Source organism: Centruroides sculpturatus, unplaced genomic scaffold (assembly GCF_000671375.1).
Source record: "Centruroides sculpturatus isolate CEXI.00-Female unplaced genomic scaffold, Cexi_2.0 scaffold139, whole genome shotgun sequence".
Classification (NCBI taxonomy): Eukaryota; Metazoa; Arthropoda; class Arachnida; order Scorpiones; family Buthidae; genus Centruroides; species Centruroides sculpturatus.
In genome coordinates, this window is record NW_019384370.1 from 72910 (window position 1) to 92229 (window position 19320).

The 19320-nt window shown below is 27.9% G+C and overlaps 1 protein-coding gene across 1 annotated transcript; it reads right to left on the reverse strand.

Annotated features, from left to right (window-relative positions):
* Positions 1–1133: 1133 nt before the first annotated feature.
* Positions 1134–13300, reverse strand: LOC111614331 (breast cancer anti-estrogen resistance protein 1-like). Its single transcript, XM_023355699.1, has 4 exons — positions 12725–13300; positions 8178–8435; positions 3799–3922; positions 1134–3704 (listed from the first exon to the last, which is right to left on the reverse strand). Exons 1-4 carry the CDS (start codon positions 12788–12790, stop codon positions 1672–1674), a joined length of 2481 nt encoding a protein of 826 aa, XP_023211467.1. The 5' UTR covers positions 12791–13300; the 3' UTR covers positions 1134–1671.
* Between the last annotated feature and the right edge of the window lie 6020 nt (positions 13301–19320).

Consider the following 19320-nt stretch of genomic DNA (forward strand, 5'->3'; position numbering starts at 1 on the left):
AGAATTTTATTTTTTATACTGTATAACTCTTCTCATTTTCAAAAGCTTTAATTAAGAGTAATATTAGTATTTCATAGTTTTATATTTTTGAGTTCTTTAACAACTTACAATTATCATTACTAGTAATAGAAATGCTTAGCTTGAGGTCTTTTTTGTATAATAATTTTTGTATGAATGTAAAATTACATCTTATTTTAAAAAACTTAAATATATATAATTTTTTAAGGTAAAAACTATTTTTATTTTCTTTATATAAACATTTGAAATTCTATATCCTTTTAATTTGTTTTCTAAAACTTTAATATTAATATTATTCTTTATATTTTTATAATTATGTGAAAATAAACTTTAAATAAATTTTGTAAACAGAATTTAAAAATCCTGCAATAAAACCTTTGAACAAGTTGAAAAAGTTTTTATATTTTTTACTAAACTAAAAACAGAGTCTTTATGAAAATTCATAAATATAATAAAGAACTTAAAATTATATATAAATGTATTTTTTTTAATAAAAACCATTAATAGATTTAATTAATATAGCAATATTTATTTATACTCAAAGACATTTATACAATAGAAATAATAGTTACAAAATTCACAAATTTTTATTGTAATAAGAAAACTTATTAGCGATTTTTTTATTTTTTGAGCAAAATTTATTTTGCATCTATGAAAAGATATCACAAAAATAAGAATAAATCAATTTTAAAGCTATTTTGTTTTATAAATATATTGTTGTTTATAGTATATAATTATTGCCTACTGCATATAACAAACATTTTCATCAAGCTAAACAGGAATTATTGCCTATATGTCCCAAAACCATTTAACACTGTTTAAAAATATACAGTACTGTAAATCCATATATTTCAAACCAGTGTTTATCAGAAATAAGTTTACTGCAATGATCAATAAATACTTTTCATAGTTTTGGCACAACAATTCATTTGATATATTTTAAATTAGTTTAAATAATGCTTCTACTAATACAGTTTAACTGAATCCTTATGTGGATTTTTTTTATGATTCATTAGTCAATGATATGTTGTTTTTTTATTTCTGGATTAAACCAGTTCAAAAACTTACATAAAAAGTTTTGGAATATACTTGTATATAATTTATTGCATAAAAATTTTATATTATGCATTTTTTTAAACTCAAAAATTTTTTCATGTTTATAAATATTTTAAAATATCAATTGGAATATTTAAAAATATTTTAAAAATTAGCCAGCTTCCAAAAAAATAAATGCTTTTAGCCATTCACTCTAAGAGATGTATTTATGTATCCCTTTTATTGAATATGGTAATATAAAATGTTTTAATTACCAATTTTAGTTGAGGCCATTTTAAGTTTAGAAGAACACCTCATAAATTTTGAAGTTTTTGGAAATATGATAGATTTTTTCACCTGTGCCAGCAGGCTCCTGGCTATTTATAATAAATTTGGAATTATAAGAACAGACACATTATATATATTTAACTACAGAATTACAGAAATTATCATATTATACATACTTAATACCATTGACATGGCCACATGATAAAAAAAAAATTAAAAATAAGATGATAATTTCAAAAAAGTATAAAATATTCTTATTATAAGCTTATATATATATGAAAACAGTATATACAATAATACAACATCTAGTCCTAAATACTATCTGTAGCATCAAAATTTAGTTGCCTGAACTATAACAAGTTTGAGATCATTAGCAAAATGAGAAACATCCACAACTGAATCCACCATTTCCTGTACAGATACTATACATGGAAATTGTACTGCTGCCTTTTTTGTAGAATTGACTACTTCTTTGAGAGAATCACATAGAGAATTTGCATGTTTCATTACTTGGCTTTTAATATCATTGTTTTGAACATTTCTGTATATGGTATCACCAATATAAACTAATTTGTGTGCACTAATTACAACAAATTTACTATGGCCAATAAAGACTTTAGGTGGTTGGTTGCTTTCTATTGTCATTAAGAAAGCATCTATAGCATTTGTTAAGTAAGATAAATGAATTTCAAATTGTTCTCCATAAAATTCTAATAACTGTTGATCATTAGGATCTAAATTCGTCTGAGATTTTACTGAATAATTTTTTACTTCACTTTCCACAGGAATTTGTGACTGTTTGATTAAATTTTCAAATGATTTTTGTAGTTCTTTTGGAAGTGAAGCTTTAATTTCTTCATTTTCTTTTTCAACAGCTTCTTTAGATTCCAAATTTACATAATCATAATCATTTACTTGGTCCTTTTTGTCTAATTCCAAATTAACTTCATCTTTAGCAGGATTTTTTGGAGTGGGTGGTAAAGGTCTTGACTGAACATTTTTGGAAAAATCTGTTTTATTATCATCATTTTTTTTATTACAGTTTGTTTGTACAATATATGGTGAACGTTTAAAGATTAGAGTGCAATTACCTTGTATAAATGATGCAACCTGTCTCAAATCTTCAACAAGATTACGAGCTGTTACAACTAATTGATCAAGTTCATCATATGAATTATCATCTTCAACTGATAAAGTTATTTTCCAATTTTTTTCATCTAAAGATTTGCATAAAGTTCCTATAAGTTCATTTGAATCTAACAATGGTTTTATCAATTTTGCTAACTTATGACTAAGACACTTATCAGCAGCATGCATCGAATTTGCTAATGCTCCAAGAACAAAGTTAACAAAATCTTGAAGTGTACTTTTTATCCTATAACAAACTAATTTTATATCTTGCATTTTATTTTCCATATCCTCTTGTTTTTTCCAAGTTGCATTTACAAAACTGAAAAGTTTAATCATTGCACTTTGTACTTCTTGATGGTGTTTAACTAGCATCTCCATAGCAGCATCTAATTCTAATCTTAATTCTGATCCTTCAATATTTGGAAAATCTTTTAAATCAGTGCTACTTGAAGATAATCGTTTAGATGAATCAGATGAAACAGAATTTTCAATCTTCAAAATTTGATTGCTGTCCCTAGTTACTTGTGGAGGTACATCATAAACACCTTCTGGTATTTTTTTATGAGCAGGAAGTGGAGTTGGTGGTATATCATAAAACTGTGCTAGTGCATTATTAGTTGGAACATCATATAATTCTGTTGGAAATAGTTTAGGCAATGGAATTGCAGAATTTATTTTTGATGTAATTTGATCACTTTCAACAGGACGATGTGGACCCATAGGTGGAACATCATATAATTCTTGAGGTTGTTGTTCCATACTTGACCGATTTGATTCACATAAACTAGACATTGACAAATTCAAGCTAGTCTGACTGCTTGAAGGTGAAACATTAGATGATGATGTAATAGATAATTCAGAAATTCCACTGGAACATTGTGAAAGAGGAACATCATATGTATACTTTGGATGACTGGAAGGTGGAATATCATAAGCATTTGTAACATTTAAAAGAAAAACTGATGGTACATCATATGATTGCTTATCTTGAACTGGTCTTGGTGCAGGAGGAATGTTATATGAAGAAATATCTGCCTCATCAATACTCTTTGGTACATCATAAGCACTTCCCAAGGAAGAGTTATCTGATAATGGTGTGTGTGATCTCAAACTATTAAAAGGTGAAATACTTGATCTTGGAATATCATATACTGGCTTATTTGACTTTGGTTCATTGTACATTGCTTGTTTCTTTAATAAAGTTGGACTAGGTGGATTATCAAAAGAATTCACTATAACAAAAAAATACAATTATAACCATAAAATTCATATATATATACAATATATTTAAAAAATTAATTAATATAGTTTGTGTTAATTCAGAACCTTTTTGTGCTTGCCAGGTACGAGATATTGTATGAGTTGGAGGAACATCATAATTTTCTGTCAATTTAGCACTTGCTGGAACATCATAAAGATAAACATTACCAATTTTTTGGGGTGTTACAACCTATTTAAAAAATAAAATCATTATTAATTGTATAATTCTATCTTGCAAATTACAGTATATGCTTTTTATAAGATCAATTTTAATATTTAAAAATTGCAAATTATTATCTGTATAATTTAATTATTTAATATTAAAAATATTTAAAGAATTGCAATTAAAATTTGTTATTAAACATTAATTTACAAAGATATTTGTATACTAATTATTAAGTAATTATAAATGATAAAATCAATATAAAATTTGACAATGAATTTCATAATTGATTATTTGAAAAACTTTAATCTATTCAAATTGATAATTATATTAAACAAATTAACTATATTAATAAAGAAACTAAAACTTTGCAAAACAAAACAAAATATTAAATTATATTAAAATACTCTTTTGTAAACATTTACACATGATGATTAAATCTTTTAATTAAGCAATCTCTAGTAAATTACATTTATAAGAAGTTAAAAGCCATTAAGAGTTGTTATAAATAAATCTGCATATAAAGTGATTTAAAATAGTTAAGAACATTTTAAAAATTTATTTATTTTTTAAAATAAAGCATATTATTTTCATTATTTCATATTTAAGAATATTTTTAGTAGTCTACTTAATTTTCATTTTTTAATTTTACTGACTTCATTAGATNTTTTTTTATTTTTTTAATGCTCGAACCGACAACACGCAGTACTAGGTACGTTTTAAAAATTATAAACGAAAAATAGCTATTTTGAAAATATAATTTTATAAATCTTACGATTTTTGGTTTAAAATTCTTTTGCTATTTTCGATTAATTTTATTAAATTAATGTAGTTCTGAGAACCAAAATATTATATTTCAATTTGTATCTGCTTTCTAATTTCAGTTAAAATGACAGAGAAAAGTTTTTTAAAATGTATCTTAATAGAAATAAAAAGAGCGTTTGTATTGCGGATTTATTACCTCATCACTTACAGGGCACGAAGCGATCATTCAGATAACAAAAACAATTGTATCAATTACTTTTCATGGCTACGTATTGTATTCATTCACAAAAACTGGTGCCAATGATTCTAAGTTCTAAAAAAAATGGTTCGGTTTGGAATGATTTCGACGTAAAACCTAAATATTTTGCGTTTTTATGACTAATGACCATCAAATAATTGAGAATATAAAAGAATTTTAACGTCAAAATAATACACATGCTCAAATACGATGTACTGCTTAAGGGACAAGGATAGAATGTAGTTCTCTTTCAGAATATGAATGATTTTGGGTAGGAAATCAGGGATTCAGATCTACACGTTGCTTTGTATAGGCTCATCATATTCCACATCTGGATATTTGTTGGTCCTATCTCGGTGTTTGTAATGTACTGTACTAGATCGAAGGAATCGCGAAAGAAAAGATGTTAAATTACTCGCGATTTTCAGGAAAAGACATCAACTGCTTTCAATATAAAATCGATTTTCAACTGTCATCAAACGGCGGCTTTTGGATTTCGACAATTGACCTATGTGATTTAGCGTCACATTACATTTTCTGTGCAGTAACTTTTCAGTAAATCATACAGATGATAAAAGTAAATCGCATTCTTATAATATTACATATATTGTTACATTAAAAATGTAATTTAATAAGATTTATTTAGTATTTATATTTTATAACATTAAACATTTGATTGAGAAGCATTAATTATAATGTAACGTATGAAGAAAATCTATTAGATATTGTCACCAGATTGTTTTCGTTACTGCATTTCACTGATAATACCTCCGTTACAGTAACTTTAAAAACTATTAATAAAATATGCTCTATAATTTAATAGCCTACTCAGAAAAGATTATGACTTTTTATAATCCATAAAATACTGTGATTAAAATTTTTTATGAATAAATTATAAATCTTATTGATTTTGATTCAAGATAATAAAATAAACATAAATACTGAGAATCGCACATAACCAATTTGAATATCATAATTTAAAGACTAATTTTACGTTCTGTGAAGTAAAAGTACTTGAATGCTTAAAGTGATGAATGATTCATTTTAGAAATAGTGAAATATCTTAATTTTCGAAATAATTTTATGATTTCGAACTATACTAAATTTTTCAACTTATAAGACATACCAAAAGAAAAAGCATAATTGGAAAGATATAAGATATCAAAATGTAGTCAACATAATCGAAAATAAATTTATTTCAACAAACGAGAATTACCTTAATCCATCATCTTGATTGCAAAGTCATTTTTTTATGTCACTCAACAAACGATTAATACAGAAAATTCTTTTGACAACCATTCTTAATTGAACTGTCAAGTTGATATATTCAGAAAAACAGATTTAACAATCAAAATCAATCAGACTCAAAGAAGAAACTTGTCTACTTCAATTCAGAAAATCCAAGATACTTAACACAGTATTGGGAATTGACTAACACTGAAGCAACTTTTTCTTAATGTAATTTTTAGAGCATGTTATATTTATAATTAAGTTATTCAGAGATGTAAGGTATTGAATAATGGATAACATCTCACATTCAAAAAGAAATCTTGAGTATAGGCTATTTATTTGCTGTTTATAATAAAAAGTGTCTTATTGAGTTAATTGCGGTAAAATGAATACTGTATAAATACAAAATAAGGATAAAATAATAAAATACAGTATCATGAAAAATCATTGATTATTTTTGCTTTCTTGTCTTTTCTTTCATTTTGAATAATTACAGAACATTATTTATAATCTATAAATATTTACTTAAGTCAGTTGAAAAACCATAATATATCATCATATTTTAAAATTAAAACCATAATATATCATCATATTTTAAAATTTATCCATTAAAACTTAAATTTTGAACAGTATCAAACTTATTTGCAATGTTTATAATTATAATTTCATAAAGAAACTTCTAAGATATACACATTTTTGAAAATAGTTTAAAATTAAAATCACTTCAAATAAAAATACTTTTTAAAAATAAAATTAAAGATTTTTTCATTTTAATCTTATTATCTTCTTATTTTAAACACTCTATATAAACTATTAGTGTATTAACAATAAGCAATAAATGAATGTCACAATTTTAAAGACTAAACAATTTTCTATTTGATAAATTTTAAAAATTATATACAGTTACATTCCTTATATTGTAATTATCACAGATGACATTAAATCAGTACAATGTAATTCATTGTCTTTCAGGACTGATAATAGACTTTTTGTACTGTTGGCAAAGAACCCAATTAAATATCAAAGTTGTCTGTTTTCTTTCACTTTCATTCATACAGACAGATTGCCAGATATGTAGTCTCTGCTCATAATTTTCCCCACTATGAGGAAGTTAACATTTATTACCAGAGCAGTCAACAACATTAAATATCACACTTCTCTTGTTTTCTTCACTATATTTTTTTTAGAACTTTCATTTTTTTAATTATTATCATTTGAATTTTAAGGTTTACAATTAATAAAAAATAGTTTTAAAAATATTCAAAATTTTAATGTTAAAAAATAAAATAGTTAAAATTTAAGGAATTTCATAAATATAAAATATAGTTTTATGATTAGGAAAGTGACATTATTGACTTTTTTCTCTTCTGTAAATAATCAATAAAACATTTTCATCTGTACAACGCTTTGCTGTTTACATAAAATTTCATTTTTCTAAAAGTTTTATGTCCCGTTATTTTTTTAAATTATTGAATAATTTACCAAATTAGAAATTTATAAGTCAAGGAGTATAGCTAACGCTTTTTTCAGCTCTCTCTCAACAGCGGACAAGACAACGTAAACACAAATAATATTCCATCTTTTCAAGATTAGATTCTTGTAAACTTCAGCCTATATGAAATACATATTAACATAATAGAATTCTAGCTGAAGTTTTATATAGAAACTCAACAATTCTGGTTAACTAAGTGAGTAAATATAAAACAAAAGTAATATTAGACCTTTTAAGATTCGGAAGGAAACATACAATTAGAAAGTTATAAAAGAATTCTAAACTGAAACGTTAATAAGCTCAACTAATCATTCTATGATTCAATACCTTTCAAACTTCAAGCACAGTCCCTATTTTAGAAAATTTAGGGTCGCGAATAATCGAAGATGAGATAATTGGATGGTGTCAGCGTAATAATGACAGAGCGAAAATATTTCCCATCGTCTAGAAATGAAAAGCATATGTTATGTTTTTCTCTTTTTCACTGCTCCACGTTGCTAAATATTTTTACTCTTAGTTAACAAAACTGCAAAATAAATGATTAGTAATTTACTTACCATGTTGGCATTTGTTTGCCAGCTTCTTCTACGGGAATGACCTTCTGTATAACCCATACCTGTTGGGTCATACATACCAGGAATAAGGCGTAATCTGTTACCTGGTGCAATTCCTTGTCTTCCTCGAAGACAACATAACCACCATCCTTCGAGGTCGTTTGTATTTTGCTCTAGAACAGTTAATATATCTCCTTTACGAAAAGCTAATTCATCTGGGGTTTCAGCAATATTATCGTACAGTGCCTTGGCCAGACAATTCTGCGAAAAATAAAATTAAAAAAAATTAAAAGTACAATAATTATTAATTAAATGAATATTGACCTACTAATCTAAAACATTGAAGATTATTAGTTGCTAGGGGGGAAAAATGTTAATATTGTAGTTCTTACTCTTCAAAAACAAGGTACTGATTGAGCATGTTTCTTGAAAATACGTACATTAACATCAATTTAAATATTTCAATCAAAATGGCAATGCCAAGCACAGCTGGTTAATTCATCTATGTCATATATAATCCATGAGTTAAGTTGTGTATTTAACTTAGGCATTTGTATGTATTTAATGTTTTATTTTATTCAAGCATAAAAACAACTTTTGACAGAAGAGGAGATAATGATGAAAACGTGAGGAAGATACTAAGAATTATTGATTATTATTAGAAAAACAAAAATAAATTTTCATCAAATCTCGTTAGTTACAGGAAGCTAAACCATGTATTTATTAAGTAATTTTTTTTTATTTTAAAAACATAAGTTACATTTCAATTCAATTACAATATAAATTTTAAAAATTATATACAGTTACATTCCTTATATTGTAATTATCACAGATGACATTAAATCAGTACAATGTAATTCATTGTCTTTCAGGACTGATAATAGACTTTTTGTACTGTTGGCAAAGAACCCAATTAAATATCAAAGTTGTCTGTTTTCTTTCACTTTCATTCATACAGACAGATTGCCAGATATGTAGTCTCTGCTCATAATTTTCCCCACTATGAGGAAGTTAACATTTATTACCAGAGCAGTCAACAACATTAAATATCACACTTCTCTTGTTTTCTTCACTATATTTTTTTTAGAACTTTCATTTTTTTAATTATTATCATTTGAATTTTAAGGTTTACAATTAATAAAAAATAGTTTTAAAAATATTCAAAATTTTAATGTTAAAAAATAAAATAGTTAAAATTTAAGGAATTTCANACAGCATTTACTAATAATTACATTGTACATTGTTTAAAAAACTGAAAATTTAATTCTTTAATAAACAGTTATTGTATACCCTTTGTCATTACTTAATTATTTAGTCAAATATTCAATTACTTATGTAATATATGTGTACAGTACATGTATATGTTTATTTAATATATAGATAACATGTATACAGTAATAATTAATGGGTTCGATAATAAAAACCTCATTTAATTTATTTTGGTTTAACTATTGAAATCTGGTTTATATAATTTCAGTTCATACTTTCAAAATCTTTATTAGTCTTTGATTTTGATTAACTTCGTATCGAATTTATTTTGAAATTATTCTAAAAATGTAGAGCATAAAACACTGACTAATTAACAAAATAAACTGCACACGATTTTGAAATATTCATGTAGAAAATTCCATTTTATATGATTCACGAAGGATAAACTTGCACGATTAAAGTTTAATGAAACTGGATATAAGCTTTCGGTAGAGGATAAACTAGGCCAAAAGATGGTGGGAACCACCGAACAATTTTAAATCAAGCGAGATCATCTATTATTGGGTCAGTCAACAACGGCTACGATATTATTAAACTGACACCAAAAATTCAAAGCATCCAATTCTGTTTAGGTAGGATGCCTCAGCATTTCGACTGCATTACTCGATAATTTATGCTATAAATCTTTTATAAATACGGATAATAAAACTTGCCTTAATCCATAATTAATGAAAATTTAATACTATATATTTTGAACGTTATGAATAAGAATTTATACTAAAATCTTTTATCTAATCCATTTTAATAACTACTTTTTGGTCTTACACCGCCTTCAACGGTTACTTCACAACCGATAAATTATAATTAATAAATGAGATATTAATGAATTATTGCTCGCATCCATTGCAGCTGATATCGATATACGATGTCGGCATGTAGTAAACTTTAAAGTTAAGGTTTCCTATTTAATATTTACGCGTTGCAACTAAAGTTAAGATCATGCATCATCTAGAAAATTACCTCGACATTCATTCGACAACTGCATATTATACTTCGATCGACACATTAAATATTCAGTCGATACTTTGCTAAGAGCCGAAGATTAATTTGTGAAGAAGAAAAAATATAATACAAAACTAGTTGTTTTTCCCCCTCACTTAATTTCGACTGAACTGAAAAGATTTTTTTTTCTGAAGAGAACAATGGCACCGCAAAGGGGACCGAAAAATAGCCCTTCCAAATCACGTGCCTAACCTGACGTCATATTCTAGGGACTACGCTAAGATGAGTCATTTCATCATATAGCACGTGCCGGAGATCAATTTCGACACAAGTCTGGTCGGGAGTTGATTATTCAAAGCATAATTTTAAGAATGAAACACGAAATAGTTGTTTATATAAGAAGGGAAAACACCTATTATTGTGTGAAAGAAGGCGTTAGTGTTGATGTACACAATTACGATTGTTTTGTTTAAAGACAGCGTGTTTCTCTTTGGCGGCACACCTGATGTTGGAGATTACGAGATTTTTTTTTAGTTCAAGGTTACGGGGTTCTCCCTTACAGTAAACATTGACCTATGTTGTCTACTGCATTCTTCCGACTGAGACTGGTAGTGTTATTTGTCCCACAGTGATCACGTGTCACCCACTGTTAATGGTTGGTAGCGGGAATTCTATTATGTCAGAATACAGCATTCCCAACTTTTATCTGTTAACAGCAGCCAGGAATTTAACTATAAAAAATGTTCTATATCTCAATTACAGGTTAAAAAAAACATTCAGAGTACAATATACTATCATTTTGTTTCAGTTCAATGGGTGTTCTGGGAAAATTTAGGTTAAAGACTTTTTTAAAATATTCTAGGAAATAATTCCTTTCATGTTTTATGTTTATTTTCGAAAACATTTATTAAATTTAAAGCAAAGAAAATAAATTAAAACTCGACTAAAATTTGTCGAGTTCTTATATAATATAATAAAAAGAGGGGGAAAAATTGATTATCCACTAAAAAGAATGTTTAAGTAGTCTTCAATCCCCAGCTATTTGATCCATTTTATAAATGAGGTCAAACGGCAAGATAATAATTATCCTACTAATAAAATCATATTAACTTTATTAATATGATCAGGAAGAAAAACTGCAGCAATCTTCCATTCCTTACCGGTACACTAAATGCATAAGAAAAATAATTGTCTGTTTTTTAAATTTCGTAAGCAATATAATCTTATCAAATTGCACATAATAATAAAAGATAACACTTTAAAATTGATAAGGGCTTCTTTCTCGGAATAAATATTACTATATTTAAATAGGAGTTTACTTTTTCTTCCTTTTTTTTTTCATTTTACGTGCGAACAATCGACCAAGAACATGTCTTATATTTAGTGATATCATTGAACAAAGTGAAGGAGATAGCATCGAGACGGCATAAAGTGGCAACTTGTCACGTGCTCTGTCGGTCTCTATGGTAACGTCACGTGATATATCTCGCGGAGAATTGAATTGGTTTTGTTCGAATCATTTAACCGTATTATAATAATCGCGACCGAAAACACGAAAAAAATGTTCTGACTAATGAAATCAATTAGTAAATTTAAAAATATATATATATTTTTTTCTCAAATTCTAAACGTATTTCTCATTGATATTTCATAAAATCTTACAAAATTATTCTCCGTTTTGATAAAATATCAAATATCATAAAGCTTGTGACATAATCTGCTCTAACGCAATATAGATCTATGGAAAGTGTCGGGTCAACGTCCATTAACAAGAGTAGAGATATGTGAATATAAAAAGTTTTGTTGGTTAACGATAGGCGATTTAATTGGCTAATTGCGACCAATTATCGATGTTTAGTCAATAGAAACAGCGCACATACTTTCCTTTTTTTTATCTCTACTCGACTTCACTTATCGGCAAATTCTCAATGTAGAAAGGAATACCATATGGACGTTTTCCGGTGCAGTGTCACTTTGACATCACAAAAGGCTTATCTACTGTTAATTCTAACCTCTCCACATACCGTGCCTTCTCCAGTAACAAACTTAAGTACATCCTTCGAATGTGTGAAACCTCAAGCACCATTTGCCCGCTGAGAGGAAGATTCACCTCTTAAAGGAGTACCATTTGCCTTAAGCTTAAACGATGTAGAAGGAAAATTTTCCCACTGGTATTACGAAATGTGACGTCAGAGCTTCACGTGCTACATAACGCTTAACGCTTCGCATCTAAATGGATAATAGAACAGCTGTTTTTTTTCTTTTTTTAATGCTCGAACCGACAACACGCAAATATGCATGTACGAGGATTAACAGAAATTCAATTATTTAATTCTTACCAATCTTTCACGCCCCGGTGTAGAATCCTTGGCTAAATTGCAGCAATTCGACGGAGTGGGCAACATGATGTAAACCACAATTTTCGTTGGTTTCAAGTAAACATTATCGTTCGACTTTCAGCTTTTACATGATGGCTCCAAATGCGAAACACACGAGTTAACTATATTCTCGTAACACATGTTAAATTTACATAACTAATACTGTTACTAGTCTTACGTTCTGCCAGCAGAAACGTAGAACCTTAGGTAAATAGGTGTGCACTCCTTCCTGCTTAGACCACGGCTAACAGCGACGATTTGCTACACCGCGCCTGCATGACGTCATCAATCTCGGGTCACGTGACTGAAAGAAGCGCCATTCGGGTCGTACGTGTGGGAAGACGTGGGATGAAGCCTGTGATTGCCAGTTGCACTTCGTCATTGAGGTTGACTTACAAATAATTTTATTGTTCCATTTTATTGTCGAATGTCGGCGGTACTCCACGTATGATAATAATAATAATAATAATAATAAAATTACGCTTACACAATTATGTTTTCTGATTATAAAACGAATAATTTATCTCCATTAGTTTAATATTCCGTCTGTGATATAAGAATATGCCTGTTATTCTATCGTTGATTTTGTTTCGATTGTAATACAATATCCGAGTACAAACTGGTTGCTGAAAGGATCAAATTCTGTGAAACGAAACACCGTTGAAAATAAATAACGGTTCATTCCACGTATTCTTTTAAAACTATACTTAATTTTTTTTTTTTACTTTAAAATTTAAATTTTTTTTATATTTTGCTTCGAAAAGTGCATGAAAGATGAAACAATAATATATTAAGGAATACGAAATTGTTTTTAAAACTTGCTGCAAACAATACTGATACGTCCGTCCTTCGTGTGTTTAGCTCATAGAAAGTAAAAAGTGCTAACGCATCTTGCATTTTACAGTTAATCATTTGCATTTATGATAATTAATAAAACATTTTCTTAAATGTAACTGTATTTATTTTCATATATTTCGCAAGCCAAAAGGTGTATAAAGGTGATAAATGAAATAATGTTTTAAACAACATCCGCTCGGTGAAATACGTGGAGTAGAATACATAACTTATTCGAACTAGAAACAGTAACGAATTAATTGTTGCAACAAGAATTAATCGGCTATTACTACTACTACTAATAGTAGTAGTAGAATAGTATACTTGTATGTTTTAAATTAAAGTCTGCTTATTTAATACATGATTTATCGTATTACATTTGACACTGAAACTACATGCGGATTATGTAACACAGAAATATTTTAATTTATTTAAAAACTTTAAAAAATAAATATAAAAAACTGGAGTAAAAATCGTATTTTTTCTTTTTTTATTTAAATCCTTTATTAAATTATTTACTTGTAATTTTAGAATAACTTTTTTGTTTGGATTGAAATTTTTATAATATAATAAGCTTTTAAAATAAAATAAATAAATTTTAAAAATGAACTGATCAATGCTTGTTTGCATTTAATTCAAATGCTGGATTTTTTTAAAAAATAATCGATTATTAAAATCGATAGTTTGGTTTTTTTTAGAAACAACATACTTGCGAAGTAATAAATCAATTGCTGAAACGCTTTCAATTAGGAAATCAAAAGCTTTACTTCTTTGCTTTTAGTTACCATTGAAAAGCATAATTAACGAAATCGATTAAACAGTTTACATGATTTTCAAAACGATTAATCACTCGAATTTAATTAGTTTATACTTAAATGTAATTAGGTACGATCCTGATCAGAGAGTATAAATTGCTGTACTCGGTTATAAAAATGGTATTTTGAAAAGTCTTTTAAATTTCTTTTGTTTGTAACGATTAATCAGTAAATCGAATGAAAATCGATTATAGAAAACGATCATTTCCTGAATTCGATTATTAAAATTCGAATTTTCAATTGTCGGATTATAATCTAAATTGATAGCGGAAATTTCTCTTATCAATTCCGTGGAAATGATACGTTGTGCAGGCAATTCCTAATTGATGTTTATGGAAAATAGAACGATTCGGATTCAAGTAAGCCGACAGTGAGGGTGTGGATACCTCCTGTAGAGAGAGTAAAACGTCGGCAAGTGGTCGGAAATGGAGGGATCCATTCGGCTGAAGAGGGTAGACAGAATGATTTATCTGTTTGGAGAACAGCAACAGATGATAACGTTCAACTTCTGTTTGATGTCGGGATGTAACTAAATAGTTTAACAGACCTTTAATTGCTCATTTTCCTGCATTCTTTTATTCTTATTGATTTACATTAAACTCTATAATAGAATCCAGAGATCGGAATTAACCGGAAGAACATATTTACTAGATGTCTGAGTGACAAATACTTCCGGTATACTCTCCTCGGTGTTTAATGTAGCGTGAGAGGGTATTGCTAATATTTATTCCGGAAAAAAACTATAAAAATATATTTTTTTTCTTTAATTCTTAGAAAACAACTTTTTATATGCATTTCTATTATTCATTCGTGAATGATGTTATGCCTTTCGCTGACAGCGAGAGAGGATGGAGTTTTGAAAATGATGAATGCTGGATTTATATGTCTAAAATTGGAATTTATAAAGGGAAATTGATTTCTCTTCGTTGACGGAATAGTTACGCAAATTTTATGTATTTTCCCACCAAATGCGATGAATCATCTGACAATTTATACTTAAGTCAATTAAAATCGATTGAGTACAATGCGTCGAATTCATACATTACAAATTGCATAATGGTCGAAGATCATTCACTTTCGGATGCTTGCAATTCAAACCATTCAAATTCGAAAATTGATCCCATTAACCGAAAGCAAAAAGCCACATAAATAGAATTAGTAATAATCATACCAATTTTGAGCATGGAGAAATCAGCGCGAGATTGAAATTGGACTTGTGCAACTTGTGTATTTTAAATTAATTCCTTGCATATCTATTACATTTTCTGACGTTTGTAACGAATCACAGGATAAATATTTTCCACTCTGTTACATATTTGAACGAATTCATTCAATCTACTCTAACTTACGTCACTAGTGACTCACTTCCTGCAAGCTGAAGAGGCTTTATTGCCGGTTTGCTCCCTTTCAGGGGTAGGTGGATAAAACTGTTGTATCTCTACATTCGGTATATGTGTCTTTTCGTTTCGTATTGCTGTAATACTCCAGAGGAATAAAAACAGATGGAAAAAATTCACCCGGATCTAGTATCAAGGACAATGTCCCCTGATTTTTCTTTTCTTTTCTTTAGCCAGAGGCGATAGTCACAACCATAAAATAATCTTCCACTTTTAAAAAATAACTTCCTGTTGTATAGTTGGAATGTCGTTTGCTATGAGAAAACAATGGAGTGGAAATCGTGCGATAAAACCCAAATGTCAAGTTTTAGCTGATCATTTACCTCATCACTTATAAATTATGCACAATGATAATTATTATTATGAAAATACAAAAATGCATTCTAAAAAATTTTTAAAAAAATAAAACAGTGTACGACTTACTTTAATTCGAGAATTTAATTTTTTTACATGATAAAACACATTTACTCCTCAATTGGATAATGGATAAATGTTATTTGAGAAATTTCTTATTTTCCCAAGGGACCGAAAAGAGAGGAAATTTAAGCTTCCTTTTCCAGCTTCCTCTTCTTTATAGAAAAATTGTTATCAATTTTTATACATTAAATAATTTTAATAAAATGATAAACTTTTATTAAATTTTTGCATATTTCAAATGCATTAATTCTTACTATTGAACAAATTTAAATTATAAAAACGATTATTTAAAACGTGGTTATTCTTATGTAGAATTCATGTTTTTTATAGTAGTAACATGCATAAAATCGAATTTATATTAAATTTTGGAAGCTAGAAAATGACGTTATAAATCGGGTAATATGTAAGAACTGGATAGAAATTTGTGGTGAGAGGATGTTTCTGACAAATCTCTGCGGGGTTGCAAAGGAAGAGATGGGAGTTGTCAGCCCCGGATATATAATAACCGCTGTGCTGTCTCGCACGTGTGTTCACTCACATCTTGAAAACGTTCGTTCACCTACCACAACTGTATAAAAACATTTTGCTTTCGGTTTATTTATTATTATGCTTTAATCAAGCATCATCATCAACCATCATTCGTTGTTCATTTCCTGTAGGATATTATTACTCCTAAAAACAAAGAGATCTTTATAACATGGATTCCTAAACAGTTCGGTAATACTTCTTTGATTATATTTAAAGAATGAAACGATCAATAAATACTCTATATGCAAATGTTAGGCATTCGAGAAAAAAACATTAAAATTCTGTTAAGCAATTTGAAACTCCCACCGTAATTTATTGAACAATTTATTTTCATTTTAGAATTTAGATGCTAACGTGATAGCAAGTTCGCCAATACAGTAAATGAACAGATTACTATCGAGATAAGATTTAAGTCTCCTGTTAGATGAATGATCTCGGTAACTGTTGGCTAAAAATGGCATGTAAAAAACTAAAAAAAAATAATATTAAAAAAATCTTTTAGTGATAGATGACTAAATTAGAGTCTATGTACTTTTAAATAAGTCTATTTACATATTCAAAATTTATAGTCAGTGGTATTAGAGAATGAAAGTATATCCGATTCCTGTGTCCTTGATCGAACTTCCTGAAATATTATATCTGAATATTTATTAAATACATATCTTAAATTTCGATAATTTTGTATGATTAACGAGAAATTTAGCTAATAAAGATTAAATCATTCACAAATTATCAGAGATTTCTGTGGGAAAGGATTCGCTAGACCTTTCCTATGTCATCCCCATCTACACATTTCCCAGAATCTGGCGCCATATTTAATATCTGAGAACACAAGTCTTTTTTTCCCTTCATCCGTGACCTCTAACCCAAACTGTCTCATATTCCAGTAGAAACTATAAATAGAGAACAGAAAAAGGGAAATCTCAAGACTACTAAATAGTCGGTGGTCTTATGGTGTTCTGTGTATTGTACCTGTCAAAATATACAACACACCCTATTTTGGTATTTATTGTTTTTTTATAGTTTATTGAGAATTATGTTTATTATTTATATCGAATATTTCTACAAAAGAGTTTTATAAATGAAATGATTCTCTTTAAGGTCATAAAATAAGGGTCAAGTTTCATTTAAAATTATGGAGTAAGTAATTAAAAAATAGCAGACTGTAGCAATTACTTTATTAAATATTATACTCACTTTTTTGCAAAAAAAAAGGTTATAATATAAATATTTTTTAATTAAAACATTTAAATTAATATTATTTCCTAGTTTTATTATCTTTGTGGCCTTTAAATATCACCAGATTTAGCGTAAACATGGCGTATTCTTTATGGTTAAATAAACATAAAACAATAAAAAATAATAATAAAATTAATTCACTAATTTGCTTTAAACACTTCTCGAGATGCTACAGTACATAACATTACAAAATAAATTAAAAATTTAATAAATTTCTTACCGGATAAACAGATACATAAAGACAATAAAGATTACTTTGCTTGTCCCGGATTTAGCTGGCAAAACATTTCACTCAAATGTTTTGACCTTGGTAAGGTTAGTATTACAGTACATCTGGGAATGTTGATATCTTTGTGTGGTCTAACTGAACAATTTACATTATTACGGTTGATAACACTTTAAAAAAAAGGAATTCTGACTAAGGAAGTAAAAGATAACATTTTGTATACATTTCTGAACAAACCATTACATCATTTTCACATTCAAGATGAAATAATGTCGTGTCAAATTTAATATTATTTATATAACGATTTTTCTAACTTTTTTTAATTTAATATTTGGCTTAATTACCAATTAAAATATTTTAAAAGGAATTTAAATTGTTTATCTCTCCTAACGGATCCTATTATCTAGAAAGATGCCGCTCTAAAGTAGGACTGAAGTAATGAAACGACTAAAGCTGTAGATAAACTAACTTTCGAAAAATTTATCGATTTTTTTTATATATAAAACATCTCATTTTTTCAGGATATCGATAAAAAAAATATCTAATTTTATTTTAATAAATTCTTAACATATTTCTTCATACGCACGTAGGACTAAATATGAAAAATAATTCATAGCATCCTGCATTCTAATCGAATTTGTACAATAATACTTCAGTTTATTGTGCTGTGTTTGATTTCATGTAAATATTTTATCTGGATAAATTTGAATAAGTCTAGCAGGTGTTCAAACAAGAGAATATATTCTAGGCAGGTGTATAGGAAAAACATTGATTTTCCACTGCAGTCCCTTCGGGATCGATGTCTTTTCTAATTAAAAGAGGGTCCGTCACTATCAAAGTCAAAGATGAGTCACGATCATTGTAAACTTACACACACACACACAAAAAGAAGAATATAAGATATAGCCTACTACATTCAATTTTTCTCTTACAATGTATCTTGGGAAGAAACGTCAGCTTACATGCAAAATTGAATTGCATTTATTCATTTTCTTTTTTAAAAAATTTTAAATTGTTTCCACGACAGAATGAATGTTCAGTGAGTACTTTTTCTTCCGGGCCACGCTATCTATTTGCTTCTGCTTAGTGTTGTGACAGTGG